General features: G+C 37.1%; 3 protein-coding genes across 3 annotated transcripts; all 3 read left to right on the top strand.

The window, feature by feature from the left end:
* Positions 1–464: 464 nt before the first annotated feature.
* nup133 (nucleoporin 133) lies at positions 465–15245 on the top strand. Its single transcript, XM_073842728.1, has 26 exons — positions 465–692; positions 1188–1303; positions 2322–2425; positions 2508–2612; positions 2687–2818; positions 2905–3075; positions 3149–3304; positions 5007–5077; positions 5192–5339; positions 5436–5586; positions 5671–5828; positions 8546–8637; positions 8729–8886; positions 8980–9074; positions 9165–9389; positions 9473–9592; positions 10925–11024; positions 11113–11364; positions 11491–11624; positions 11951–12109; positions 13488–13623; positions 14209–14327; positions 14417–14497; positions 14584–14657; positions 14761–14849; positions 14984–15245. Exons 1-26 carry the CDS (start codon positions 565–567, stop codon positions 15118–15120), a joined length of 3411 nt encoding a protein of 1136 aa, XP_073698829.1. The 5' UTR covers positions 465–564; the 3' UTR covers positions 15121–15245.
* Positions 15246–17790: 2545 nt separating this feature from the next.
* Positions 17791–21561, top strand: acta1a (actin alpha 1, skeletal muscle a). Its single transcript, XM_073842034.1, has 7 exons — positions 17791–17925; positions 19105–19244; positions 19346–19670; positions 20236–20397; positions 20485–20676; positions 20767–20948; positions 21053–21561. The coding sequence occupies exons 2-7, from the start codon at positions 19116–19118 to the stop codon at positions 21194–21196; spliced, it is 1134 nt and encodes a 377-aa protein (XP_073698135.1). The 5' UTR covers positions 17791–17925; positions 19105–19115; the 3' UTR covers positions 21197–21561.
* Positions 21562–23104: 1543 nt separating this feature from the next.
* ccsapa (centriole, cilia and spindle-associated protein a) lies at positions 23105–27775 on the top strand. The gene is made up of 4 exons (XM_073843148.1): positions 23105–23241; positions 23789–24149; positions 24220–24524; positions 26448–27775. The coding sequence occupies exons 2-4, from the start codon at positions 23795–23797 to the stop codon at positions 26625–26627; spliced, it is 840 nt and encodes a 279-aa protein (XP_073699249.1). The 5' UTR covers positions 23105–23241; positions 23789–23794; the 3' UTR covers positions 26628–27775.
* The last annotated feature ends 195 nt before the right edge of the window (positions 27776–27970 follow it).

Below are 27970 nucleotides of genomic sequence, written 5' to 3'. Positions count from 1 at the left end.
ACTTCTAGGAGAAATTATATTTAGCATAATGTTGAGATAAATTATTAATATTATGATTATTATTATTATTAAACGTAATATTTTTATATTTAAAGTCAGTGGAGATTGATAAACGAGAGATATATTTTTCCATTCATATATTTTCATTATTTCCAGGTGAAATTCGGCGCAGACACACTTGAGTTATTATAATATGCAATTTTGTACTATATAAATATTTCAATGTAAATACAGTACCAAAGAAAACGCTTGTGAAACTACATTTCCCAAAAGCGATAAACCGCTACCAATCCTAACTGATGTATGGTATTCAAAAGCTCGTTCTGTAACACTGACCCAGAATCAGTTTAATCGCTCAACAACCTCTTCATTCAGTTTAATAAGAGTCTGAAAGCTGTTTCAGGATCAGTAGCATCAGCGCAATCAGCGCATGCGCAATCGAATGACGTAGATTGTGTGCGCTTGACGCTAATGAGCGCGCGGTAAAAGGTTTCCAAAGTTTTTATCGCGTCTCGTTGGTACTGAATGAGTTTCTGTACCTTGTAAACAGCCTGCCGCTCCATTATGTTTACTCCCCGGGGCACACCGAGCTCAGGCCGCAGACAGACGCCACGGACCGGCGGTCGGAAGAGTGTGAGTGGCGTTCAGTCCGGGCTGCTGTTCTCTCCACGCCGCTCCGCTGTCACTGCCAGGTAAAACACACTAAACACAGACAGGGGATGCTAAATGTACTGTATGACTGCAATTTTTTAAACATACACAACTGTATTGTTTTTTGAGTACCAAATAAATACCATGACTGTACACAAATATGATAACTCTTCAGTACTGTGTTACATATCACAGTGCTATCTGATACCATTACAGTCACAGTATTTTTGTAAAGTTTGTTACAGTCTTGTAATAACAAATTATTTATTTACATTTAATAATAATTTCTTAATATCTAGTATATTTGATGTTTTTTTTAATTATGAAATAATAAAGTTATATATTTAAATTTCTTACTGTATCTGAATTTCTTTAGCATGTTTTGTAAATGTACAGTAATTAAAAAAAAAATTCTTATCTTTAAAACAAATATTAAAGAATATTTTGAAAGGAAAACAGTAGAGATTTTGTAGAAAATGACCACTTTCAGATTGACTTTGTTTTGTCATTGATTTGTGTATCTTTCTGCTCTCCAGATCCACTCCCACCCGAGTTCAGAGTCATGCAGCCGTCGATTCGTATCATTTTGACGTTCAGACTTTCGGATCATCTCTGCCTGTCAAAGTCATGGAAGCGCTGACCATGGCCGACGGTAAAGATTGGGGTCTTGAACTTTACATATTGGCTGTGTCTCAAAACCTAGTGAGCTGCCTACTTAGGTGACATTTGTGGACATTCAAACTAGTGATTTTACAGAGTCATAAGAGTGCTCATATATTTGATTCAATTTTAGAGAATCGTAAAAGTGCTTGAATATTAGATTTGATTTTACCGAATCATAAGAGTGCTCGAATATTTGAATCTATTTGAGATTTGATTTGATATTTGATTCAATTTAAGAGAATCCTATGAGCGCTTGAATATTTGATTCAATTTAAGAGAGTCATATGAGCGCTTGAATATTTGATTCAATTTAAGATAATCATATGAGCGCTTGAATATTTGATTCAATTTAAGAGAGTCATATGAGCGCTTGAATATTTGATTCAATTTAAGAGAATCATATGAGCGCTTGAATATTTGATTCAATTTTAGGGAATCATATGAGCGCTTGAATATTTGATTTGATTTTAGAGAATCATATGAATGCTCAAATAATTGATTCGATTTTTAGAGAATCATATGAGTGCTCAAATAATTAATTTGATTTTAAGGCAATCTAAAGGATGCTCAAATAATTATTTTGATTTTAAGGCAATCTAAAGGATGCTCAAATATTTAATGTGATTTCAGAGAGTCATAAGGTGCTCGAATATTTCATTCAATTTTAGAGAACCATAAGAGAAATTGTTTAATTTAAAAAAACAAATATTAAGGCATTTTTGTAAAAATAAAAAATTGTATAAATAAAAAAATGAATATGTGTACTAGCTGCCTACTTAGGTGACATTTGTAGGCATTTAAACTAAAGATTGGTGCTTTCAAAACACTGCTTCATGAAGCTTCAAAACCTTTTTGAATCATTCATTTCCATCAAGTCTGGACCAATTTGTAGACATTATAAATGACACATTTGTAGGATAAAAAGTAAGACTAGTAGTTAGTCTCATCCAGTCTATGGATATACTGGTGTAAATGCTTCTCAATGCATGCCGTTGTGTCTATTGCAGTGGATGATCAGATCTCTGTGAAGGTGGAGGAGTCCGGTTGGGCGTGGATGGTTTGTGGCGAACGGCTGATCATCTGGAAGGTGTCTCAGATGTCTGTGGCAAAGGTCAGAAAGGTTACAATTACTAAGTGCTGAATTTGCTATCAAACCTCGCCGTACAAACGTTGTGCTCTTGCTGTCATTGCAGCTGTCAGTGTGTAAAGACCTCCAGCTGCCCTCCAGTGAGTTTGCATACAGCGCTGATCTCATCTCCATCACTTCCTCCAATCCACTCCATTCTGCACCCATACAGGTGAGATCATGCATCTATGAACATTAATGAGATTTCATGATGCAAACATAAATACAATTTTTTTTTTTCCACAGTCCATCAGTGCATTGGCCGTGTCTCCAGACGGTTCAGCTCGGTTTTGGCCTAGTCTGGCTCACGACGGGACTTACACTGAGACGCCTCTGGATCTGAGTGGAAATGTGTGCAACTATGTCGCAGCTGTTAAGGTGTGCAGTCAGGGCAGAATGAGAAGTACAGAACGTTTTATTTCCGTATCTCTTCTTCCATAAGCTGCTTTTTCTTGCTGTTTCAGGGTGGAAGTTTCATCGTGTCATCGTATCGTGGTCACCTGCTCCGGCTCACTCCGGATTCCTCTGGTAAACTGTACCAGAGACCGGTTCAGCAGGGTCAGGGGATGCTGTCTGGCATCGGACGCAGGGTTTCCAGCTTATTCGGCATCCGTGGCCAACCGGCCGACCTCACGGTTAGTATCGTTGTTCTTTACAGGTCAAAGCAGATCATGTGTTCAGACACTAACAGGATGTCTGTCTCCTCAGGTGTTCAGTGTGTTGTGGGTGAAGCAGACCAGCTGTCTGTATTCTCTCAGCTCATGTGGCCTCAGTAAATGGGAGGTGGATGAAAACAGTGAGATGCAGGTGTTGAGCTGGAGCACCAATCAGATCATCACAGACAGCATCACTGATGCCATCTGGGTCAGCTGTTTTTTTTTGTTTTTTTTTGGAAGCATCTAGAATTATGTAGAATTATGTGATTTTCTAAACTGATATAGAAATTGAGGTCCTTGCATAGAAACAGACCAGACTGCTTAAAGGGGTCAGTACAGTTGAAGTCAAAAGTTTACATACACCTTGCAGAATCTTCAAAATGTAAACTATTTTACCAAAATAAGAAGGATCATACAAAATGCATGTTATTTTGTATTTAGTACTGACCTGAATAAGATATTTCACATAAAAGACTTTTACATATAGTCCATGATCTTATTAAAATGACCCCGGTCAAAAGTGTAAATACACTTGATTCTCGATACTGTGTTGTTACCTGAATAATTCACAGCTGTTTTTTTTTTTGTTTAGTGATAGTTGTTTATGAGTCCCTTGTTTGTCCTGAACAGTTAAACTGCCTGCTGTTCTTCATAAAAATCCTTCAGGTCCCCCCCCCCTTTTGTTTTTTAGCAGTTTTGTGTATTTGAACCCTTTCCAACAATGACTATGATTTTGAGATCCATCTTTTCACACTGAGGACAACTGAGGGACTCATATGCAACTATTACAGAAGGTTCAAACACTCACTGATGCTCCAGAAGGAAAAACCATGCATTAAGAGCCGGGGGTGAAAACTTTTGAACAGAATGAAGATGCGTACATTTTTCTTATTTTTCTTTCTTTCTCTGCTAAAAAAAAAAAAAAAAAAAGAATTTGTAAGACCTGAAGGTTTTTTCTGAAGAAACAAAGGACTCATGAACAACTATCACTAAAAAAAAAAACACAGCTCTGGACCATTCAGGTAACAAAAAGGTATCAAGTGTGTGTAAACTTTTGAACAGGGTCATTTTTATAAATTCGACTATTATTTTCTTATGTGAACTATATGTAATGTTTTTTTTATGTAAAATATCCTATTCAGGTCAGTACTAAAAAAATGCATTTTGTACGATCCCTCTTATTTTGGTGAAATAAATACATGTTGCAGATTCTGCAAGGTGCATGTACACATTTTATTTCAACAGTATTTTATATCCATAACGAAGAGAAGCATTACAATATTGATATTAATATTGATAATAATTAAAAATGTTTATTGAACAGCAAATCATGTTTGAATGCTAGTATGTATATAAAGAAAATGTATATGTAAAAGCTGTATTGCTCATTTTACATGCAAATAGGTTGTTTTTGGGGCAGAGCAGCAAACAAATATTTCTAAGTAAGAAGAAAAAATTTTTTAGCTCAAAAACGTACTGATATTTTACAGTAGCAATCAAAATATTGAATTAATTAATATTTTAAATGTTTTTGAAAGAAGCCTTTTCTGCTCAACCAGGCTGAAAATAACTCTTTTTAATTGTAAAATATTGTAAAATGTAATTTATTCCTGTGATCAAAACTGAATTTTCAGCATCATTACTCCAGTCTCCAGTGTCACATGATCCTTCAGAAATCATTTTAATATTCTGATTTGCTGCTTAAGAAACATTAAATAAAAAATAGGAAAAAGAGGATTATTTGATGGATAGTAAGTAAAAAAAAAAATTTGAAATGGAAATCTTTTGTAACAAAATACGTGTTTACTATCACTTTTGATCTGTTCAAAGTGTCCTTGCTGAATAATTTCTTAATATAAAAATTCAAATATAGATGTGTGCATATGTAATATTCTTTACTTGTCTTATAGGACTCAGAAAGTAACTACTCTGAGATCAAGAATGGAGTGAATGTCTCATATCTGGACATGCAGTACAGCAGGTGAGTATTTGGAATTTGACACTAAATATCATGTCTAAATTCCTCTGTAATACACATACAGTATATGTGGGATTCACAGTATTATTCAGTGACTAATGTCCTGTATCTCTTCAGAGCGGGGCTGGTGGTGTTGGCAGCAGCGTGGCATCCAGGCGACACACCATGTGTGGCATATTTCTGCCTGGTCACTCTTGCAGAAAGCACAGCGCCGTCCCCAGACCTGCTCACTGTGGAGGTCACCAAATACAACCCGCCCTTCCTGGTACATTGTTCTGCCATAGTTAAATGATCAGAATTTTAGAACGTGAGCATCCTGGATTGTGAACTGAATGAATTGAGCTCTGGTTTTGTCCATCAGAGTGAGGAGGAGCTGCAGAAGACGCGTTTAGTGTTGCCTGATCCGTCGAGTCCTGCGGCGTACCTCTATAATGAGGAGCTGGTGTTCACCTGCAGCACTGTAGCTGGACGCGGAGGTCTCGCAGAGGAGAAGATCTCCTTCAGCTCTCCAGGTACAGCTCTCTGACTGTGAAATCAAATGAAGTAGCTGGTCTTTCTCCTGTAGTTTATCTCCGTTGTTTTGGTCTGTTCTGCAGGTGACCGTATCCGAGGCGGTGGGGTGTGCGCTGGTCTGCCGGTGTTTTTCTCTCAGAACAGCGGGCTGGTTGCCGTTTTACAGAGAGAAAGCGCTTCCCTTCTACCTGAGACCATGGAGGACTCGCTCTGCACCTCAGTGGCCGGACCTGGACCTGAGGTTTGGACCCAGTTTACATACAGGAGGCATAATATATATATATATATATATATATATATATATACACACACACACACACACAATTGTATATATTTACAATTTATTGCATTTATTTGTTTATTCAAATAACTAGAAATACTCTCTTATAATTTAAAACTCCAATATAATTTAAAACATTATAAATTTAAAAATATAATTATTCAATCATTCAATCAATTAAATTTAATCCATTAAATCAGGAATTTTTTTTTTTTAATGGCACTCTATTATAAATTAAAATATTATAAATGTAAATATATTTATTATTTTAAGTATTTTATTATTTATTTCACTTTTCTTTTTTATGAAAACATAAATTTAAAATAATATAATTATACTTAAAAAAGATTGATTGTTATATTTATATAATAACTTTGATGTATTTGGCAAAAAAAAAAAAAAAAAATATATATATATATATATATATATATATATATATATACAATATATATATATATATATATATATATATATATATTAGAGGTGGGCATAGATTAATTTTTTTAATCTAGATTTATTTTGGAATTAATCTAGATTAATCTAGATTAAAATGGCTAATTTGAATTCTGCTGAAGGCATTCAGAATATGTGTGCTAACCAAATAATGACTAAAAGTAAGTCTTTGAGAACGGGTTTCTCAAGCCAGGTGGCGCATTAGACCAGGGGCCCATCTCCTGTTTCCAAAATGCATCACAAACTGCCTGACAATTGCATTTACAACACAACTAACTATACAAACTTGTGTAACCAACTATTTCCACACTGCATGTAGCCTACTTCTGAGTAAAAGGCTGCGCGACGTGCGCTTTGCAGATTAATACACAGATGAGCAAGGGCATGGATATTAGTGGTGCAACGGATCACAAAACTCACGATTCGGATCACATCATGGATTTGGAGTCACGGATCGGATCATTTTTCGGATCAGCAAAAAACAAACAAAACAAAACAAAAAAGTTTGTTTTTTACTAATTACTGAATGCTTACTTTAAGTAGGCTACTTCTAATCCACAGCAAACACTACTAGCTGAACTAATAAAGTCAGTAACAAAACAAGAACAGTTACACAAATATCAAGTGTGTGGCGAGGCGTCTGCCCGCCCCCCTAATTTTCATCACCACCCCGTCCCGTATTCGCCGCCCTTCTCCAGGCTCCCGACGGGAGTGGGTGTGTAGGGGAGAGGAGGGGCGTGTAATCGGCTCGGGCTGGCGGCGTGTGATGGGGACACCTGATGTAAATGAAGCCTCATCACCGCCGCTGTTTAAATCCCGAGCGCGCCTCTCCTCGGGAGACCGGTCTCTTTCCCCCGTGCATGCACGCTGGTGTCCTCGCGGGTCCAGGAGGGGGTGAAGAGGGAATCCCGCGCCACAAGAGTTTGGAGAGCCGCCGGACCCGCGGTCCGGTTGAGGCCGCCAGAAGCCGCCGCCCCAGCGCCGGACAGCTCGAGAGGGATGAGCCTGCCGGAGATGCCGCCGCCCTAGCACCCCGGCGCTAGTATGGAAAGCGCCCGCGGCCGCCGGACTCCGCCCCTCTCCTGGACCCTTCCCCTCTGAACACTACCGTTCCGTCACGCTGCCCCAGCACCCGAGGACACCAGACTCCCCTTTTATTTTTGGACACTGTTTTACTTTATGGACTCACTTTCCCTTATTTTCTGTTTAATAAAAGCCTCTCCGAGGCCTGACGCCACACCCACTGTGTCTGTCGTTTGCCCCTCCCGCCACAAGTGTAAATGAATACAACATAAAGTTACTAATAAAATCAATAACCCTAGAATTCAGGTGCGGAAATTTAATAATTTAAATTAATTTGAAAATTTTACATTTTTACATACATATATATGCATGTAAAAATGTAAAATTTTCAAATTAATTTAAATGACTATAAATCAGTTTTTTTTTTTCAGGGCACTCCATAATAATTTAAAACATAAATGTAAAAACATTTATTATATTTAAAGTATTTTATTATTTCACAGTAAAAAACAAAACAAAATTGAACAATATAATTATTATATTAAAAAAACACTACTTTGATTTATTTGGCAAAAATAATATGAAAATAATATAAATCAGGATTATTTTTTTCTTTCCAGGGCAGTCCATATAATAGAATAAAATATTACAAATGTAAAATATTTATTATATTTAAAGTATTTATAAATATTTATTAAAGTATTTTTATAATAATCATTTATTATTTCAGTTTTTTGTGTATTCATTAGCTAGTCTCTAGTAAAAATATAAATAACTAAAAATTATAAATGTAATCATTTATTTTAAATATTTTCTTAAATAATTATGAATTATACTACAGGTTTTTTGTGTATGCATGAACTAGTTTTTGGTAAACAATAATTGTAATTTATATGCATGTAGAAATGTATGTTTTATTTTATTTAAGTGACTACAAAATTATAATTTTTTCTGTTTAGGGCACTCCATTATATATTTAAATGTTATAAATGTATTTTTAAATAAGTATTTTATTAATTATTTCAGCTTTTTGTGTATTCATAAGGTAGTTTCTATTAAAAAAAATCTATAATTTCTATAAATCTGGAAATATGCTTTTATTTTTTAGGGCACTCCATTGTAAATAAAAACATAAATTGAAAAATGTACTTATTATATTACAAAAAAAAAATCTCATTCTCAAAAATTTTCATCATTTTCAGGGCACTCCATTAGAGACGCCACCTAAAATAGACATGGTGGCCCAGGAGGACAGAACTAAACTGCTGAAGCAAGCCTTCCTACAGTTCTGCCGGTGAGTTTCCCTCACTTCACAGACGTGATCTCAGAGGCTGCTTGTGTTTGTGACTTTGCTCACAGATGCTCTGTTGTGTTTTGATCTGCAGTCATGATCTGGTTGGAGCTCAGAGCATGGTGGATGAGCTCTTCCCCAGCGATGGAGAGGGAGATGCAGAGCTGGATGCCATTGTGACCCAGATTGACCTGGATCTGGTGGACGACTTCCCTGCATGTGACCCACGCTGGGCTGAGTCTGTTCCTGAAGGTGAGAGATGGGGAGAAAACCTTGCATTTCACCCCAAAATGTGTTAATTTTGGACCCTGGTTGATTTGTACATTTGTGTGTTTTGTCCTGTAGAGGGCGCTGGGTTTACACTGACATCTCTGATCCTGCTGCATCAGTTGGAGGATAAGATGAAAGCTCACCGCTGCCTCATGGACTTCCTGCTTCAGGTTCTTCAACAGACACACAAACTATGAGACACACTTTTATCCTCCTCACAGTGTTTACCAATGCCCTTTTTTTTTTTGTTGACACTACAGACAGGTCTCCTGGACCGCCTCACTTCCACAACAGTGCGCAGGTCCCCGATGGCCACTCGACTCTTGCTATGCGAACATGCGGAGAAGCTCTCGGCTGCCATCGTGCTGAAGAACCATCATGCCAAGCATCAAGAGCTGGTGAATGCGGCCATCCTGTCAGCTTTGAAAAAAAACAACACTGACATACCAACCACCCTCACGCCTGCGGATGTGTTCTTCAGAGAGGTGTGTGGCTTCGTTCATCAAACTGGAATGTAGAAAATATATATTTGTTTTTTAGCCGATTCATCTCGTGTTTGTGTCTCCAGGTGTCTCAGATCTCCTCTATCTTTGAGTGTCTGTTGGACGAGGAGGAAAAAGCTTTAAAAGAGCATTCGGATGCTGCCCAGTGGGCCGAGGTGGTGCTCAACGTCAATGACATAGTCAAGGTGCCCTGCAGTTTTTCTTATTTGTTTATTAATTCTTGCATATAATTGTGAATCAGTGGGGCAGGATGAACGTATCTAAGTACTTGTCATTGGCATAGCATAGCATTTGTAGCAATAGCTAAAAATACATTGCATCTTTTATGCCAAAAATCATTAGGATATTAAGTAAAGATCATGTTCCCTGAAGATATTTTGAAAATTTCCCACCGTAAATATATACATGGAAAGCTTATGTATTCAGCTTTCAAATGATTTATAAATCTCAATTTCAAAAAATTTAAGTGAAAAAGTATAAAAATTAAAAATAACTGTTTTCTATTTGAATATATTTTGAAATGTAATTCCTGTGATCAAAGCTGAATTTTCAGCATCATTACATCAGTCTTCAGTGTCCTTCAGAAATATTGTTTAATCAAAAGTGACAGTAAAGACATGATGTTACAAGATATTTATATTTTAAATAAATAAATGCGTAAATAAATGAATAAATGCATTTTATAACTTGAAATGTGTTTAATAATTTTATCATTTGTAAAGCAGAACTCTAACAAAACTAAATGTGCTTATTTGTGTTTTTCTTTCTGTTATGGCATAACTATACAACTATGTGAATGTAAAAAAAAAAAATCTATACGTTCAATATGTTTCATGAATATTTTACGTGCATGCTAATTTTGACAGACCCAAAAATACATTTTGTAAAATATTTTTTGTCTGACATTTTTCACTGACCACCTTGCGGCCAACAAGACCCCAGATTAAAAACCTTAATGTCCTTAAAGGGGTAGTTCACCCAAAAATAAAAATTGTAAGTAATTACTCACCCTCATGTCGTTCCAAACCCGTAAGAGCTTCGTTCATCTTCAGAACACAAATTAAGATATTTTTGCTAATATCCGACAGCTTTCTGACCCTCCATAGACAGCCATGCAACTGAAACGTTTAAGGACCAGAGAGGTAGTAAGAACATCTTTAAAATAGTCCATGTGACATCAGTGGTTCAACCATAATTTTCTAAAGCTACAAGAATGTCCTTACTAACCTTCAGGAAATTGAATGTTTTAGTTGCGTTGCTGTCTATGCAGGATCAGAAAGCTATCAGATTTCATCAAAAATATCTTAATTTGTGTTCCAAAGATGAATGAAGGTCTTACGGGTTTGAAACGACATGAGGGTGAGTAATTAATGACAGAATTTTTATTTTTTATCTCTTTAAGGCTAATATACACTTAAAGCCACAATACCTCAGTTTTAAATTCAAAGGGCCTAAAAGAATCATCTTTCTCTTTTCTGAGATTGTGAAATTAATAATTATTTTGTTTTGTGTGACAGGACATGCTTCAAGCAGCAGCACAGTACCGAGAGACCAAAGCATCTCTGTACAGAGCGCCAGAGAACTGCGGTCCTGAGCCTGAGTACATCCCATGGACAGGTAAGCACACCTGAAAGGACTGACCACCACAGCACTATAAACACAAAATCATCTCTCCAGTATGAGCACCATAGTTTCTTGTTCTCAGCCTCAGGAGGAGTAGGTGGAGTGCGGACCGTCATCACACGGCAGCATGAGCTGATCCTGCGCGCGGCGTATCCTCACGGAGACCTGGAGTTGCGCGGCATGCTGAGCGAGCAGCTGGTGGCGCTGTTGGACTCTCTGTTGAGCGGTTACGTGGCTCAGCTGACGTCTCTCCGGCGAGCCGGACAACAGGAGCGCTACATCACACTGGATAATGAATACACGCAGAAACGCTCAGAGCTGCTCACACCTCTCCGTAAGTTTTGATTGGTCATTTTACATGTCACTCAGATGGTCTCTTCCTGTCTGGGTGACCAGAATAAGCTGAAAAGTGAACCAGATTGTGTGCTTAATAGATTTGTGTTGTCTGTTATTGTGGCAGTGGAGTTGGGTCAGCATCAGTGGGTCGCGGCGCTGGCGGAGAAATACTGTGACTTTGACATATTGGTGCAGTTGTGCGAGAGGACAGATAACCAGAGTCGACTACAGCAGTACATGGTCAAATTCGCTGATCAGGTAAGAAACCCACTGACCCAAGAACTCTTACATGTCAACACAAACCACATACACTATCGCTCATAAGTTTGGGGTCTGGATATTTAAAAAAAAAAAAAAGTCTTAGCTATCCCAAACCTTCAGCCGCTACTATATTATCATTTGATGCTTTTGGATAGTGTCATTTGGCTATTAGGGAATATTTAAATATTTGTAGAAATGTTTTGTTAAATTGAAGAGCACACAGACACTTGTAACACCGTTTTAAGAAAATATACTGAAATCCTATTTAGATTATGGTTCCTTTGCTGAATGCATTTACTCACAGCCCTCCCTGTTTCCTGTAGAACTTTGCTGACTTCCTGTTCCGCTGGTACATGGAGAAAGGCAAGAGAGGGAAGCTGCTGTCTCAGCCAGTAGCAACACACCAGCAACTGGCCAGTTTCCTGCAGGCTCACGATCACCTCAGCTGGCTGCATGACATACATGTGCAGGACTTTCAGAGAGTAAGAGGAAAAAAGGAATAAAATAAATTTAATTGTTTTTTATATGTATAGATGAGCAATTCTAACAATTTTAACAATATTCTGAATGTGAATTATGAGACTGTTTTGTATTTTGAATCAATTTTTTCTTTGCAAAATGCAAATCCAAATGTTTCTGTAGTGAGCATTTTAGATACTTTTGAACCTAGCTCAAAGATGCTAATCAACAAATGGTTAGCTTGCACAGTTCTTAACAGTTGTACACACCTGAATGTACAGACCTGAATGAGAAGGTGTGTCCAAACTTTTGGTCTGTACTGTAGATATGAATTCAACTGACAAAATGTGTGAAAAAATATCTTTCAGGTAGTCAAATAGCAAATAGTGGAGCTCTGCAGCCACCTACTGGTAAAAGTTATTTTTAGTTAAGTTAGGTGTGAAACTGGATTTTTCAAAAGATGGGCAAAAATCTTACACTAAACCATGTGAAAATATCCATGTTATCCCCATGAATTAAAGTTAGAAATGTGGGTCTTTTATAAAGTGAATTTTACACAAAAAAGCAGTTTTTGTATTAAAACCCATTTAAAAATATATTTATTTATTAATTTATATATATTTAAAAAGTATCACTAACCCACTGAAAACTGCACAAATGTAGAGTAAAAACTTTAATAAAGAGAAAAATATACAGTACAGACCAAAAGTTTGGACACAAACACAGCGTCCTAACTTTTGGTCTGTACTGTATACAAACTAAATGTTATGGAATAACTCCTAAAAAAGTTTTTAATTATAGAAAAATGGTGTTCAGTAGTGACTTTCTTTAAAGTTACACAGATTTTTCAGACTTTTAAACACATTTACCTCAAAATGATAGGCCTACCTACTCACCATAAATGTAGTTAAAATCAGTCTCAGCCAATGGACTTAAACTTTCAGTAGTGACGAAAATGCAGGACACATTTTTTACATAAAGTTCCATAATTTACAAAGAAAATATGCTGAATATTTTTTTTGAACTTCACTTTTTGAAAAAATCAAAAAGATATTTTAAAAACAACAATGAAATAAAATGCAAAAATTATTTCAATATTTTCATATTTTAAACTTCAGGGCTTAGGGTTCAGGATAGCCACCTACCAACTGCAAGTACTTACTAAATGATGGTTTTATATATATTAAGCTTACTGATATTTTAAATATTATTGTCAATAGGTAATAAAAGGATCTTAGTAAACGTCTAAGTTTTGAATACCTAAATGCTTTTTAAATGCGTTTTTTGTTATGCAACAGCAGTTTGCACCAGTTCTGTAGAATGGCCCATATGCACTAACGTACACCCCATCAGCTTATTGACACTTGTAGTGTTATAAATGCTTTGCTCTCTTCACGACAGGCCCATCGTACCCTGGACAGTCAAGCCAAAATGGAAACTCGGTACTTCAGCAGGAAAAAGACCCTACTGGCCCTCAGCAAACTCACAGCTCTCGCGTCGGACATGCCTAAAGAAGTGCATTGCAGACAGCTCAATGGTCAGTCATGGGCTTTCATATGAGTTTAGAAATCATAAGGACTGTTTGATTTGTCTAAAATTCTGTTTTAGTCCATATTAAACTTAATATGTAACCCTGGACCACAAAACCAGTCTGAAGAAGCATGGGTATATTCGTAGCAATAGCCAAAAAATACACTGTGTGGGTCAGAATTATTTTTAATGTTCCATGAAGATATTTAGTAAATTTCCTACTGTAAATATATCCAAACTTAATTTTTGCTTAGTAATATGCATTGCTAAATACTTCATTTAGACTTGATTTTCTCAATATTTAGATTTTTTTGCACCTTCAGATTCCAGATTTTCAAATAGTTGTACCTCGACCAAATATTTTCCTATCCTAAGAAACCATGCATCAATGGAAAGCTTATTTATTCAATAAAAAAAAATACCATTATGACTGGTTTTGTGGTCCAGGGTCACAAATTATTTTCTTTTTTCGTGTGGCAACAAGCATTTTTAGTGTTGCATCAACAAAATGCCACTCTTCTGAGCAATTCATGTCGTATGAACATTTCTGAATGTAATTGTTGTTGTCCTGTGAAACTCTGTGTTGGTGTAGACATAGTGGAGCAAGAGAGGTTTCTGCTTCATCAGGAGACTCTTCCTAAACAGCTGCTGGATGAGAAGCAGCTGAACCCAGACAGCATGCCTTTACTCAGCCCTCGTAACCTCATTGATGTGAGTAAACTGAGGTTACATGCATTTTTAATTCCTTCAGACATCTTCTTCCTGATTTCTCTTACTTTGTCTCTATTCCTCATCTCCAGCTTTACATCTGCAACGAGAACCGTGGAGCCAACGAGTACGACTTCAAGAAAGCTCTTGATCTGCTGGAGTACTTGGAGGAGGTATCTGTAAATAATATAAAGACTGTATTAAAAACAAGCAACTTTTCCAAGCACATATGTTTCTGAAATGTATTCATCACTTGTAGGAGGACGCAGCTGATATTGATTCCTTAAAACGAGAGATCTTCAGTAAAGCCTTAAAGAAAGACTGGAAAGAGAGGTGAGCAGCACAGAAGTCACTCAAATGAGATTAGTGTGGATGGGTGTTTTGTTTTACTTTACTATAATGGTCTTTCATTGACTGACTGATTGATTAATTGCAGTTGGTCGTCGTCTGATGATAATGACAATCCTCTAGAAGCAGCCAGAGACAGCACTTTCGTCAAGATCCTACAGAAACTCATTCAGGAAGGTACGATGTCTTTTTTTGTTGCTAATCACACACCCACAGTTGTTTCAAAGTGGTTTAGGGCTTATTTGAGATTTTAGCAGATATCAAGTATATTATAGTATCTGTAGTGAGTTGTTTTGTGTTTGTGCACACAGGTGTTTCTCTGCAGTCGTACCTGCCTGATGTGAAGGATCTCCTGCAGGAAGACGAGCTGGAGAGTCTCAAATCAAAGCCGTACTTTGAATTCCTCCTGCGAGCCAATTACGAGCACTACCTGAAAGCTCAGATATGATATTACTTCCTTATTCTGCTTACTGTTCTCTTGTTAATATTCCAACTTTTTGTACTGTTTCATAAAAAGATAATTACATGATCCTACACTTGAATTTTCTGAATAAACTGTGTTTCTGTAATCGACGGAAGATCATTCTCGATGGGTTTCTTCTCCTGCAAGACAAAGATAGAAAGAATAACAAAGCCAAATTGGTGCTAACCAAATGGTGATGTTAGCTTTGGTTTTATGGTGTTTTCTTAAACATACAGTGAGCCTAAAAGTATTTGGATTCTAAGACCACACTCAAAGATGTCTGAACGTCATCGCATTGGAAAACAAAATATCTAATTAATGCCAAATTTACCTTGCAGTGATGGCACCGAAGTGCTTCTGACGTGGCGTTTAAGTGCCATAAATGCATGCCATTTATACAGTAATTACAACTGTCTGCTTTGATACTAAGGGCTGAAATTTCAGCATCATTACTCCAGTCTCCAGTGTCACATGATCCTTCAGAAATCATTCTAATATGCTGATTTGCTGTCCAAGAAACATTTTTTAGGATTATTATTATTATTATTATTATCCATATTTAAAACATATTTTTCGGGATTCTTTTATGAATAGAAAGATCCAAAGATCAGCGTTTATCTGAAATAAAAAGCTTTTGTCACATTATACACTATACCGCTCAAAAGCTTGGAGTCAGTATAATTTTTTTTAGGATAGAAATAATATAATTGAATACTTTTATTTAGCAAGGATGCTTTAAAGTGTTACAAAAGATTTCTATTTCAGATAAATGCTGTTCTTCTGAACTTTCTATTCCTCAAAGAAACCTGAAAAAATTACTTGGGGTGTTTTCAACATAATAATAAATGTTTTTTGAGCAGCAAATCATATTAGAATGATTTCTGAAGAATCATGTGACTGGAGTAATGATGCTAAAAATTCAGCTTTGAAATCACAGGAATAAATTACATTTTAAAATATATTCAAATAGAAAACAGTTATTTTAAATAGTAAAAATATTTCAGAATTGTACTGTTTTTGCTGTGCTTCGAATCAAATAAATGCAGCCTTGGTGAGCAGAAGAGACTTTAAAAAATAAAAAAAATTAACGTTCAAAACTTATAACAAAAATGTAAAACTAAATATGACATTCAAAATGAATTTGTGTTTGTCATTAATAGACTATTCAGCTGACTTAATGCATCACCAACACTACTTTATAAAATGTATAATCATGCACAAATGGATCTGAAATGTTCTGGCTGCATTCATCTGTAGATTTGACTTAGATATCTAACATTCTTAAGTGTCCAAACCCTTTAGAGCCACTGTGTGTGGAAGGCTTTATTTGAGAACGTCTTTTTGTTTTCTTTCACTCCTTGCTCTCATCTGTCGCTCCCACTCTGTCTTCCTCCTCTCCGTCCTCCAGCAGCTGGTGTGAGAAGAGCAGCTGAACTGATGGAGAAGCAAATGTCTCACCCGAGCGCCTAAAAATAGGGAAGAGAGGGTAAAATTAGTGGCGTCCGCAGTAAATAAGCAGCACTTTACGGGGGTTCTCTGACACCCTATATGGGGTGAGAGCTTCTGGGATCCCTCAAGACACTAGATAAACTGTCTGGAGCTAAAGGAGGAAATATGACACTTGCTTGTTTATGACTGGGCATTAGGTTTGGCATCACACTCCATCGAGATCCCCATAGGGTCATGCTTGTCTAATGATCGCTTAATGACTGTCTAATTCAATATCCATCTCCAAGTAAGAAAAGGTAGAACATCATTATAATATCCTGTTCCTGTTCTCAGAAAGTCATTGGTGACACTTTTGCCATGATTTCACAATTATTACAGGATGACAGCTAATAAACAAGCTGAAGAAAATACATCACCATCCATCTTTTTATGGTGATAGTAGATTTTTAAAGGCTTAATGTGGTGGCTGCATTGTTCAGATTTGAGCAGATTTTCCTAAATGTTTTTCTAAGATTCTTCTCCCCTTTGTCCAGTTTGCTTCTGTGGCTTTCTGGGAAAGGAAAATGTTGAAATGAACACTGTTATCCCAGTACCACAGACTACTTGACTTACATTTCAGAAATACCATGCTTATAGGCTTTATTTTGGTCAATTCATGCAAATTTCGTCACTTTTTGCCATTGCAATGGCTTAATTTATCTGATTTCTCTTTATTTAATACACTGCACAATTTTAGATTTTTAATAATTCTTGGTTTTACTGTCATCCTTTAAAGTAGTCTATGATATGGTGTCCCACCACAGAAAATTAAGCAATTTCATCTACATTTGTACATTTTTAACACTTTTATCCAAAGCAACTTGTATTACATCCAATGTATAGCTTTAATTGACATTTTCATTTGAGCATTGGTCAAATTGAATGATAAACAATCATAACCACTGCCCTGCCCTTATATTGAGATATAGCCAGCAAACGACCAATGCTGGCCTCTGAGTCCATTCGTATGGTGGCCCTGGACTCGCCTTACACGGCCCTCCGCCCGCCAGCTGTGGTTTGGGGTCTGGAGCGCCATATATGGAGCGTCCCGCTCGCCCGGAGCGCGGCGCTGTGCAGCTCGCAGACGCTAAGCCCCTCCGCTCGACCCACCGACACCCAAATATGGACGAGGATCGGGAAGAATTCCATTTGAATGCATGGACATTCCTTAATGGTTGTCTTAAGAGCAGGAAAAGCAGAGGACGGGTATATATAAGATGGTACGTGTGCGGGTCATTGTGTAGCAGGAGCCAGCGACACTTCAGTTGGACTTCACGACTCTTTGAGTACGAGCAGCCACAGGTAAGTGCGCGCCGGCACGGGAACGCGCACCCCTTCGATTCAGCAGCGGACGTGCTATTTCACGATTTCGGAAACTAGATTAATATAGATAGGGATTCAGAACTGGGAAAACGCTAGTCATTTTACAACGGGTTCGCTTTTGGCTAAAAAAGTCGAAACTTTTTTAGTCACTTCATATCACCTATATAGAAACTGTAAATTGTGAAGTAACTACTTTAACAGTAAAAGAATTCGGAGTGCAGTTTTTATTTAGCTTTTTCTTTTCTTTTTTTTTCTTTTTTTTTTAATAAGAAGACGTAACTATGCAGTATGCAATTAATTTTCCATATGTTTAATATCCCTTGCGAAGATTAACTATGGTTTTACTATAGTAAATGTGTAGTAACCATGTTTTTTTGGCGTATTGACTACTGTACCATTTGTGACCCTGTACCACAAAACCATGTCGTAAGGGTCATTTTTTTTAAAATGAGATTTATATATCATCTGAAATCTGAATAAATAAGCTTAACATTGATGTATGGTTTGTTAGGACAGGACAATATTTAGCTGAGATATTTAGCTTATATATTGCCTTTAAAGTTGTCCAAATGAAGATCTTAATGGAATAGGATGTTTACTTAATATCCTAATGATTTTTGGCATAAAAGAAAAATCAATAATTTTGACCCATACAATGGCTATTGCTATAAATATGCCCATGCTACTTATGACTGGGTTTGTGGTCCAGGGTCACATTTGTATAACCAGTTTTACTACAAGTACCATGGATAAACTATGATAAGTGTGGCAAAACCATGGTTAATTTGTGGTTACCATGATTTAACTATGGTAAGCATGTTTTTTAGTTTTATTTGTGGTAAAACCATGATTATTTGATCATATTGGTGCAAATAGAAATGAAAATCGTATTTGACAATAAAGATTTATAAATAAATAAGATCTCCATTCATGTATGGTTTGTTAGGATAGGACAATTTTTGGCCAAGATACACCTATTTTAAAATCTGGAATCTGAGGGTGCAAAACAATCTAAATGTTGAGAAAATCACCTTTAAAGTTGTCCAAGACTGGTCACAAATTTGATTACCAGTGTGAGTGATAATGACTTTGTCAGAGTTGTAGTGTGCTCTTCAGCTTCTCTGTAGCTTTTTTCTCATTCATTTTGTTTACTTGTAGGACCCATCAAGATGTGTGACGATGATGAGACTACCGCTCTGGTGTGCGACAATGGCTCTGGCCTGGTCAAGGCTGGTTTCGCCGGTGATGACGCCCCCAGGGCCGTCTTCCCTTCCATTGTCGGCCGCCCACGTCACCAGGTACATACAGCAATCCTTACTGGATTTCTGTTTGTCGAAGCAACAGAATGATTGCATGGGTTTTCTCTGGCGTATTCTGATCATGTTGTGCTCCCCTCCAGGGTGTGATGGTCGGTATGGGTCAGAAAGACTCCTACGTTGGAGATGAGGCTCAGAGCAAGAGAGGTATCCTGACCCTGAAGTACCCAATTGAGCACGGCATCATCACCAACTGGGACGACATGGAGAAGATCTGGCACCACACCTTCTACAACGAGCTCCGTGTGGCCCCCGAGGAGCACCCAACCCTGCTCACCGAGGCCCCTCTGAACCCCAAGGCTAACCGTGAGAAGATGACCCAGATCATGTTTGAGACCTTCAACGTCCCCGCCATGTACGTGGCCATCCAGGCCGTCCTGTCCCTGTACGCTTCTGGCCGTACTACCGGTAAGAAAACATGCTGTAATTGAAAGAGCAACAATTATGTACAGTTGAAGTTAAAAGTTGAACCTTCTGTAATAGTTGCATATGAGTCGCTTAGTTGTCCTCAGTGTGAAAAGATCTCAAAATCATACAGTCATTGTTGGAAAAGGTTCAAAACACAAAAATGCTGAAAAATTTGCGAGACCTGAAGGTTTTTTCTGAAGAACAGCAGGCAGTTTAACTGTTTAGGACAAACAAGGGACTCATGAACAACTATCACTAAACAAAAAACCTATGTGGATCATTCAGGTTAGGTAACAACACAGTTTTAAGAATCAAGTGTATGTAATCTTTTAAACGGGGTCATTGTAATAAATTTAACTTTTATTTTCTCTGTTCAGGTCAGTACTAAATAAAAAATAACATCACTTTGTATCATCCCTCTTATTTTGGTTAAATATTTAATATTTTGGAGATTCTACAAGGTGTATGTAAACTTTTGACTTCATCTGTATATTTGTGACTATTTATGCATTCAAACATGCTTACTGCTCTCTCTGACTGATTTCTTGTTCCTGGCTGTTGTTAGGTATTGTGCTGGACTCCGGTGATGGTGTGACCCACAATGTGCCCATCTATGAGGGTTACGCTCTTCCCCACGCCATCATGCGTCTGGACTTGGCTGGTCGCGATCTGACTGACTACCTGATGAAGATCCTGACAGAGCGTGGATACTCTTTCGTCACAACCGGTGTGTACCTGTTCATTTTAACTGGGACATTTCCAGCATGTGTGAAACGCACCAAATAAACAACTCTCAATTTGTCGTCCCCCACAGCTGAGCGTGAGATTGTCCGTGACATCAAGGAGAAGCTCTGCTACGTCGCTCTGGACTTTGAGAACGAGATGGCCACCGCTGCCTCCTCATCCTCCCTCGAGAAGAGCTACGAGCTTCCCGACGGTCAGGTCATTACTATTGGTAATGAGCGTTTCCGTTGCCCCGAGACCCTGTTCCAGCCTTCCTTCATTGGTATGTTTGAAAACATCAGAAATTATACTTTCTTGTCTTCCCTTTTAGTCCTCCAACCATTTATATGCTCTTCTTGAAACACCTGCACAGGTATGGAGTCTGCCGGCATTCATGAAACCGCTTACAACAGTATCATGAAGTGCGATATTGACATCAGGAAGGACCTGTACGCCAACAACGTCCTGTCTGGTGGTACCACAATGTATCCTGGTATTGCTGACCGTATGCAAAAGGAGATCACAGCCCTGGCTCCCAGCACAATGAAGATCAAGGTAATAGGGCCTAGAGCAATAACACTCAAGTTGGTTTTTCCATGATGACTTTAAAACTGCAAACTAGTTTGATGAGTAATATTTTATTTCTTCCTTCCCTGTAGATCATTGCTCCCCCTGAGCGCAAGTACTCCGTCTGGATCGGCGGTTCCATCCTGGCCTCCCTGTCCACCTTCCAGCAGATGTGGATCACCAAGCAGGAATACGACGAGGCTGGCCCCAGCATCGTCCACCGCAAGTGCTTCTAAGCGCCTGGCTCATCATCCTATCATTGCTTTCTGCTCAGGAACCAAGCGACGATGCATTGCTCCTGTGGACAGCTGTTCTACAGTCGTCCTTCACGTAGGAGCGAGCAACAAAAGCATAAACTGAGAAAAGGACACTAACATCAAGGGAGGGAAAAATACCAAGCGCTTTCATTGCACACAAATGTATTTATTACTGACTTCCATGGCTTGGTATTTTGGCGAATGCTGTTTGAAATGGAAGGACCCTGCTCCCTTAGATTCCAGTGACTCTGACTTACGTTCCACTGTACACACGGTCCAGTTGATGACCAACACAAATCACACTTCAACAGACAAATAAAACTGAAAATCTATTTTTAAACATGGTTCTTGTCAATGAATATGTCATTTCAGTATTCTTATATTCACAGTATCCACAGTGAGACAGACTAAACAATATTTATCCAGCCTCTCAGATGGTTTACAGATGATTAACATTATGTGAAGTCTTGTTATGTCTGTAAACTGACAACTATAAACCATCTGGGCTGTTTAAGTGGGCTCTAATGGAGGATGAATGCGGATGGGACAATTAATAGATCACAGAAGCATTACAGTAGCAGTAGATTTCAGGTTTTCAAATAGTTGTATATTGGCCAAATATTGTCATATCCTAACAAATCATACATCAGTGGAAAGCTTTCAGCTTCAGATGATGTATAAAATGACACTTCTGACTGGTTTTGTGGTCCAGGGTCACTTACTGAATAACCTTTGTCAGGTGTTAATTTTTTTCTTTTAAATCAAAGTTTTTAAAGGCATAGTTCATTCAGAAATGAAAATTCTGTCATTAATTACTCACCCTTGTGTCGTTCCAAACCCGTAAGACCTTTGTTTATCTTCGGAACACAAATTAAGATATTTTTGAGGAAATCCGAGAGCTTTCTGACCTTCCAGAAACCAAGTGTCCTACCACATTCATGGGCCAGAAAGGTACCAAGAACATTGACAAGTGGTTCCAACTGTAACTTTATGAAGCTATGAAAATACATGTGCGCAAAAAAAATAAAACTTTATTTATCAATTTCTTCTCTCCCGAGACAATCTGCCGCCATTATCGAGAGTACCGCAACACATGCAACGGTAAGTCAGGGAAGAAGAAATGTTGAAAAAAATCTTTTTTTTTTTTTTTTTGCACACAAAAAGTATTCTCGTAGCTTCAGAAAATGACCATTGAACCACTGATGCCACGTGGAATATTTTGTCATGTTCTTGGTACCTTCTTGGTATCCTTGCGGTCTAAGGAGGGTTAGAAAGCTCTCAAATTTCATCAAATATTACCTTATTTGTGTTCCAAAGATGGACGAAGGTTAGGGGTTTGGGACGACATGAGGGTGTGTAATTTATAACAGAATTTTATTTTTGGATAAACTATCCCTTTAAGAGCAGCGGTGATAAAATATTTGGTCGTAAGTAACTTTCAACAAACAGCATAGAGATTAGAAAACAAAATCAATATGAGATTCAGTTTAACGTTAGAAATATTTTACCTCATAATATTATACCTCATATTTGTTTACAGTCTCATAAGTTATTTCCCTCAGGACAAAAAACTCTTCTGCGCATGCGCTAAGAAACTGTCATCACTAGTAACGAGAGGAATGTCGAATTATGACCGTCACCTTTTAACAATCGATATTCTCCAGTCTTTCCCGTTACAAAAATGTCAGGAACACGTTTAAAGACAAATTAAGTCTACAAATAATTAACTACTTCATTCACTGAAACAAAGCAGACGATTATAATCAAATTAGGATCAATTAAACGGTAGATTGGATTGTGTGTGAGTATTGCGCATCAACTCCTCAGGCAGTACGAGTATGATGCTGTGCGCATGCGCACTGTAAATCACCAAAGCTGTAATATCACTGAGGGTTGTTTTTCTAGTGCGCAGCAGGCGCTCAACAGTGATGAATCGATGTGTTTGGAATTCATAAGGATGTAAGAATAAAAATGCACGCCTTTATCCAACGTTAAAACATAAGGAACGGGATAGAGCGGAGAGGGTGAGTTTAAAGAGCTTACATTTATCCGAGCCAGTGTTTACCTACATACTCAACGCAAGTAAGGACCTGTAAACATAGTGCGCTGCCACCATCATCAGACGTTTTCTTAACTAATACATTAGCGACTAATATTTCTATAATTTATCTCAGTTTCTGATGATTACAATAAATATGATTGCATATTTATTCAATGTACTGTTTTGTGAAAGATTATGATTAAGCATTGATGAACATGCTCGACGGCAGCAAGATTGCGATTTATTTTACACACGATAAACCTGTATTAAAAACGTCTCAAGAAATATCTCTTTAGAAATGTGACATCGGCTTATGTATTATGTAAAGAATATAAATAAATAATGTGGGCACTGGGCTGTAACCTACTCTACCGGAGAACTGGAATAACAAAATACACTCCTCCGTGCACAGCAAGGCTGATTACAATACTAAATCATCGCAGTACACACTATGCACTACTAAGAACAGATGGTGAGTGAGTCGCTTGTTAAGTATGCGAATGTGACACATTATTATGTTCATTCCATAGGTGAAAATGTCTGCCAATAACAACATAATGTCCAAGAAGGTCCGGACGGAGTACATGAAGAAGTTCAGAGATCCCAAGTGGGAGACTTTCTCGAAATGCTACGAGGACTCTGTGAAATACAGACTGACGCGGAGGCTGATGGAACAGACGCACAGACCGCTATTCGGGGAAGGATGGGACAGCGGGTCCGACTCAAGCGGAAGGTCTAGTCCCAAACTGGCAGAGGTGATTGTCTCAAATGGCAAACACTACATATCCTCATCAGAGTCAAAGAATGAGAATGCAGAGGTTCTGAAGCCGAGGGTGAATGGAGAAGTTCACACGGATAGTAGTGCAACCGTGGAAAGCTCAGTTCCCTTGGGTAGGTTGTAATGTCTGATTTTTGACCATTTTTGAGTGAATTATTCCTACTAATTTTGCTTTAACTGCAGAAAATGGTTACAAAGATGTGACTCCCAACGGACCATCAGAATCAAATCCTAAACGGCGACAGAGACACCGACCGCCCCGTTCTGAGCCGATCTACCCTAATAAAGAACTGGATACGGATGAATCTCAAATATCCGTATCAAAAAAACCATCCAGGGCCAAGAGCCAACCACCGGGCAACATCAAGGAGCGGACGTCCAACCGTGACAACAGACGGTCTTTTATCCGTAATGACTGGGCAGAAAGGCACATTGAGACCAGGAACAGAAGGACACCAAATATGAGAGCATCTATGTCCGCTGGAGAGGTGAGGCCTGATAGCTTTCTGTATTGTATGTGATATTAGAGGCGAAGGTAACAAATTTTCAGTCCAGATGAAAACTTTATACACTGCTACCTGAAGCTCAGATAGGGTTGCCAGGTTTTCACAACAAAACCCTCCCAATTGCTATTCAAAACTAGCCCAATCACATTTCCAGGGGGCAAAATACACACTTTTTGGTGGGGTTCCCCTGGTAAAATTAGCTTTCCACGGGATAAATATCACATTATTGGCAACGCTTCAACCAGAAAACCACGGACTTGGCAACGCAGAGCCCAGATCATTATCTCAGATGTTTACATAAAAAATGTTTTCAGATATTTTTGTAAATATTTTAAAAGTACATTTTATTGTAATATAAAGATATTTAAGAAATGTGTTGCCAATATAGGCATTAAAATATATTTATACAATTGTAAAAAATATTTTATATTTTAAATGTAAGATTTTTTTTTTCCAATATATTGCTGTATTATTTGGCCATATTTTAAAGAAAATACATTTCAAGAAAAATTAAAAGCTTCAGTCTATATAAATAACAAATTTTGGCTAGAATTTGTATTTCTTTCTTTCTTTCTTTTTTCATTTTTATTTAATTGAATTAATTTTTTTATTATTTTTTTTGCTGTATGTGTAGCCATTAGCAGAAATTAATTGCTAATAATTTTTATTAAAATATTTATATTTTTAATTTCTGTTATGTTTAAATATGTTTTCTTATATTATGTGGCTTTATATATTTATATTACTTTTCATTTTAATTTTTATATATTTACCCTATCAGTCAAAAGTTTTTGAACGGTAAGAATTTTTGTTTTTTAAGGAAGTCTCTTCTGCTCACCAAGCCTGCATTTATTTGATCCAAAATACAGCAAAAACAGTACAATTTTGAAATATTTAAAATAACTGTTTTCTATTTGAATATATTTTCAAATGTAATTTATTTGAAAGCTACATTTTTATTCCAGCCACATGATTCTTCAGAAATTATTCTAATATTTAGATTTTCTGCTCAAAAAAATTAATTATTATTAATATCACTTTTGATCAATTTAAAGCATATTTGCTAAATAAAAGTTATAATTTCTATAATTTCTTTCCCAAAAAAAGAATTATGCTGACTCAACGGTGTTAAATAGTATAGTGTATAATGTTACAACAGCTTTTTATTTCAGATAAATGCTGATCTTTGGATCTTTCTATTTATCAAAGGATCCTGAAACAAAACTGTTTTAAATATTAGTAATAATAATAATAATAATAATAATAATAGTAAGAATAATAATAAATGTTTCTTGAACAGCAAATCAGCATATTAGAATTATTTCTGAAGAATCATGTGACACTGAAGACTGGAGTAATGATGCTGAAAATTCAGCTTTGCATCACAGGAATAAATGATGATTTAAAATATAATCAAATAGTAAACAGTGATTTTAAATAGTAAAAATATAAACACATTTTTACTGTTTTTGCTGTATTTTGGATCAAATAAATGTAGGCTTGGTGAGACAGAAAAATCTTTTGATTCGCAGTGTATAGATCATAATAGTTTTACATTTTTATATTTTAAAAAGCTGCAGTGTATTTTTTTTTCCTGCATGGGTATCCATTAGCAAAAGTGAACATGAGTGTGTTTTTAACAGATTTGAATAAATTATACAAACAGAGAAATTTGAAGTGACTAAACAGCCGTGTACTAATCAGTGGAATAAAGCACTCCGTGAAATCCGACACTGCTTGTGGAAGCGGTGAATTATTCAGCGTAGAGCAGTGATATCCTCAAGCTACCTTATCTGGTCTACAAAAGTTTAGTAGGTTAAACAGCTGGATTTCACCAGTGTAGAAAACGGCAAACGAGTTGAGTCAGAGCACCAGGAAACTGAATAAATCTGAATTCATTTTCAGATTCACCATGCCGACGTGGGTGTCCAGACACGAAGAGAGGCTAAAAAAAGTGGACGAGCTTCAGACCACCGGAGGGCGAGGTCAGCTGACCTGGAGAGGTCCCGGAGATCAGCACTGAGCGTTGCGGACGAGCGCTGGATGACGGAGTACATGCGCTGCTTCTCTGCTCGACTGAGGTAGAGGCTGATCCAGGATCAGTTCATGTCAGTGGATTGAATGGAAAAAGATCCCAAACCAGCACTACAGGACTACAAAAGGCACTAGACAAGTGACAACAAAACTGAACAAAAGTTACACGCATTCCTTTAAATTCAGTATGAGATGCAGTTATTCGTATTTTTTGATGCTGGCTACAATCATGTTCTCATTAATGCATACAAGGACCAAACATTTAATTACCAAAACACATTTGCTATCACAAATACATTTTTAATCACTATCTGTTGAAATTAATGCTCGTTTGTTTTTGGTGATTATTAGAGGCTCTTCCTGACTTTTAACACGGGCGGCAGGGATGTAAAGGACCAAACATTTGTTGTTAAATAAGTTGATTTGTTTCTGACTCGGATGATTGTTTTTTCTGATCTTTCCAGAATGTTATTCTAGACGCTCCGGCCTGCCTGTCATTAAAATGTCAGCTGTAAACCGTACTTTTCTTTTTGAATGTGATTGACTGATGTTTGGTTTGGTTTAACTGATCACATGGTCGATGGATTTGTGTTTTGAGAGGCCGTGTTAGAAGTGCAGTGCTGTGCAACGATGTGAAATGTTTTCTACAAAAGTGTATTTTCCTCACCGATCACCAACAATCATCATTTTAATCCACTTTTTTGCACAAAGATGTTAAGTAATTAATATTTTTAGATTGAAAAAAATAATTGAGGGCTAGTTGAAGGCCATCATTTGATTCTTGTGAATGTGATCATTTATTATGCACTGATTTGATATGAAAATACATATTCGCTCACATGTATATTTTGCTTTTTTTGTGATATTTGTCATAGACACTCTGAATGAGCCGTGACACTTTACTTGAACCTTCATGGTCTTCTTTATCTTAATAACTAGTTGCCTGTTATCTGGACTTGTTTATTCAGTTATGTATTCGGTTATTCACTTGCTTTTGACTTCATAAAAGGAAACTCAAGCTGTAAGGCTACCAACACTGACGTTCTTGAATGAAGTGTATGAAATTTGCTAACTTGTTGATTTTCTTCAACAATGTTTACATTTTGACCACTGTATTTGTACATGCACAGGTATATATTTTCATCTGCAGAACAGAAATGCTCTTAATGCATTGCAGTGAATAAACTATGTTTGAGTAACATCATGTCCCTCAATTTCATGTTCATAAATCATATCATACAAAGCAATAGATTAGATATAAATATACTTTGGTATGAATAAATGTTTTATGTTGTTTGGTTCGAGTTCAGAGACAGCTTGTGTTATTTTTAATGATATTTACACTACCAGTCAAAAGATTTTTTTTTAAAGTAGTCTCTTCATCTCACCAAGCC

The sequence above is a fragment of the Garra rufa genome, chromosome 6, assembly GCF_049309525.1.
Source record: "Garra rufa chromosome 6, GarRuf1.0, whole genome shotgun sequence".
Lineage (NCBI taxonomy): Eukaryota > Metazoa > Chordata > Actinopteri > Cypriniformes > Cyprinidae > Garra > Garra rufa.
The sequence above is the reverse complement of the archived record's forward strand: the minus strand, read 5'-3'. Positions and strand labels throughout refer to the sequence as shown.

Excerpts from the sequence above, each read along its gene's own strand:
- nup133 (XM_073842728.1), top strand. The coding sequence starts at position 565 with ATGTTTACTCCCCGGGGCACACCGAGCTCAGGCCGCAGACAGACGCCA. Across the intron at positions 5,587-5,670 it reads GATCTCCTTCAGCTCTCCAG|GTGACCGTATCCGAGGCGGT; the intron begins GTACAGCTCTCT and ends TCTGTTCTGCAG. Across the intron at positions 9,390-9,472 it reads CGGATGTGTTCTTCAGAGAG|GTGTCTCAGATCTCCTCTAT; the intron begins GTGTGTGGCTTC and ends TTGTGTCTCCAG.
- acta1a (XM_073842034.1), top strand. The coding sequence starts at position 19,116 with ATGTGTGACGATGATGAGACTACCGCTCTGGTGTGCGACAATGGCTCT. Across the intron at positions 19,245-19,345 it reads TCGGCCGCCCACGTCACCAG|GGTGTGATGGTCGGTATGGG; the intron begins GTACATACAGCA and ends GCTCCCCTCCAG. Across the intron at positions 20,677-20,766 it reads GTTCCAGCCTTCCTTCATTG|GTATGGAGTCTGCCGGCATT; the intron begins GTATGTTTGAAA and ends ACACCTGCACAG.
- ccsapa (XM_073843148.1), top strand. The coding sequence starts at position 23,795 with ATGTCTGCCAATAACAACATAATGTCCAAGAAGGTCCGGACGGAGTAC. Across the intron at positions 24,150-24,219 it reads GGAAAGCTCAGTTCCCTTGG|AAAATGGTTACAAAGATGTG; the intron begins GTAGGTTGTAAT and ends CTTTAACTGCAG. Across the intron at positions 24,525-26,447 it reads CATCTATGTCCGCTGGAGAG|ATTCACCATGCCGACGTGGG; the intron begins GTGAGGCCTGAT and ends ATTCATTTTCAG.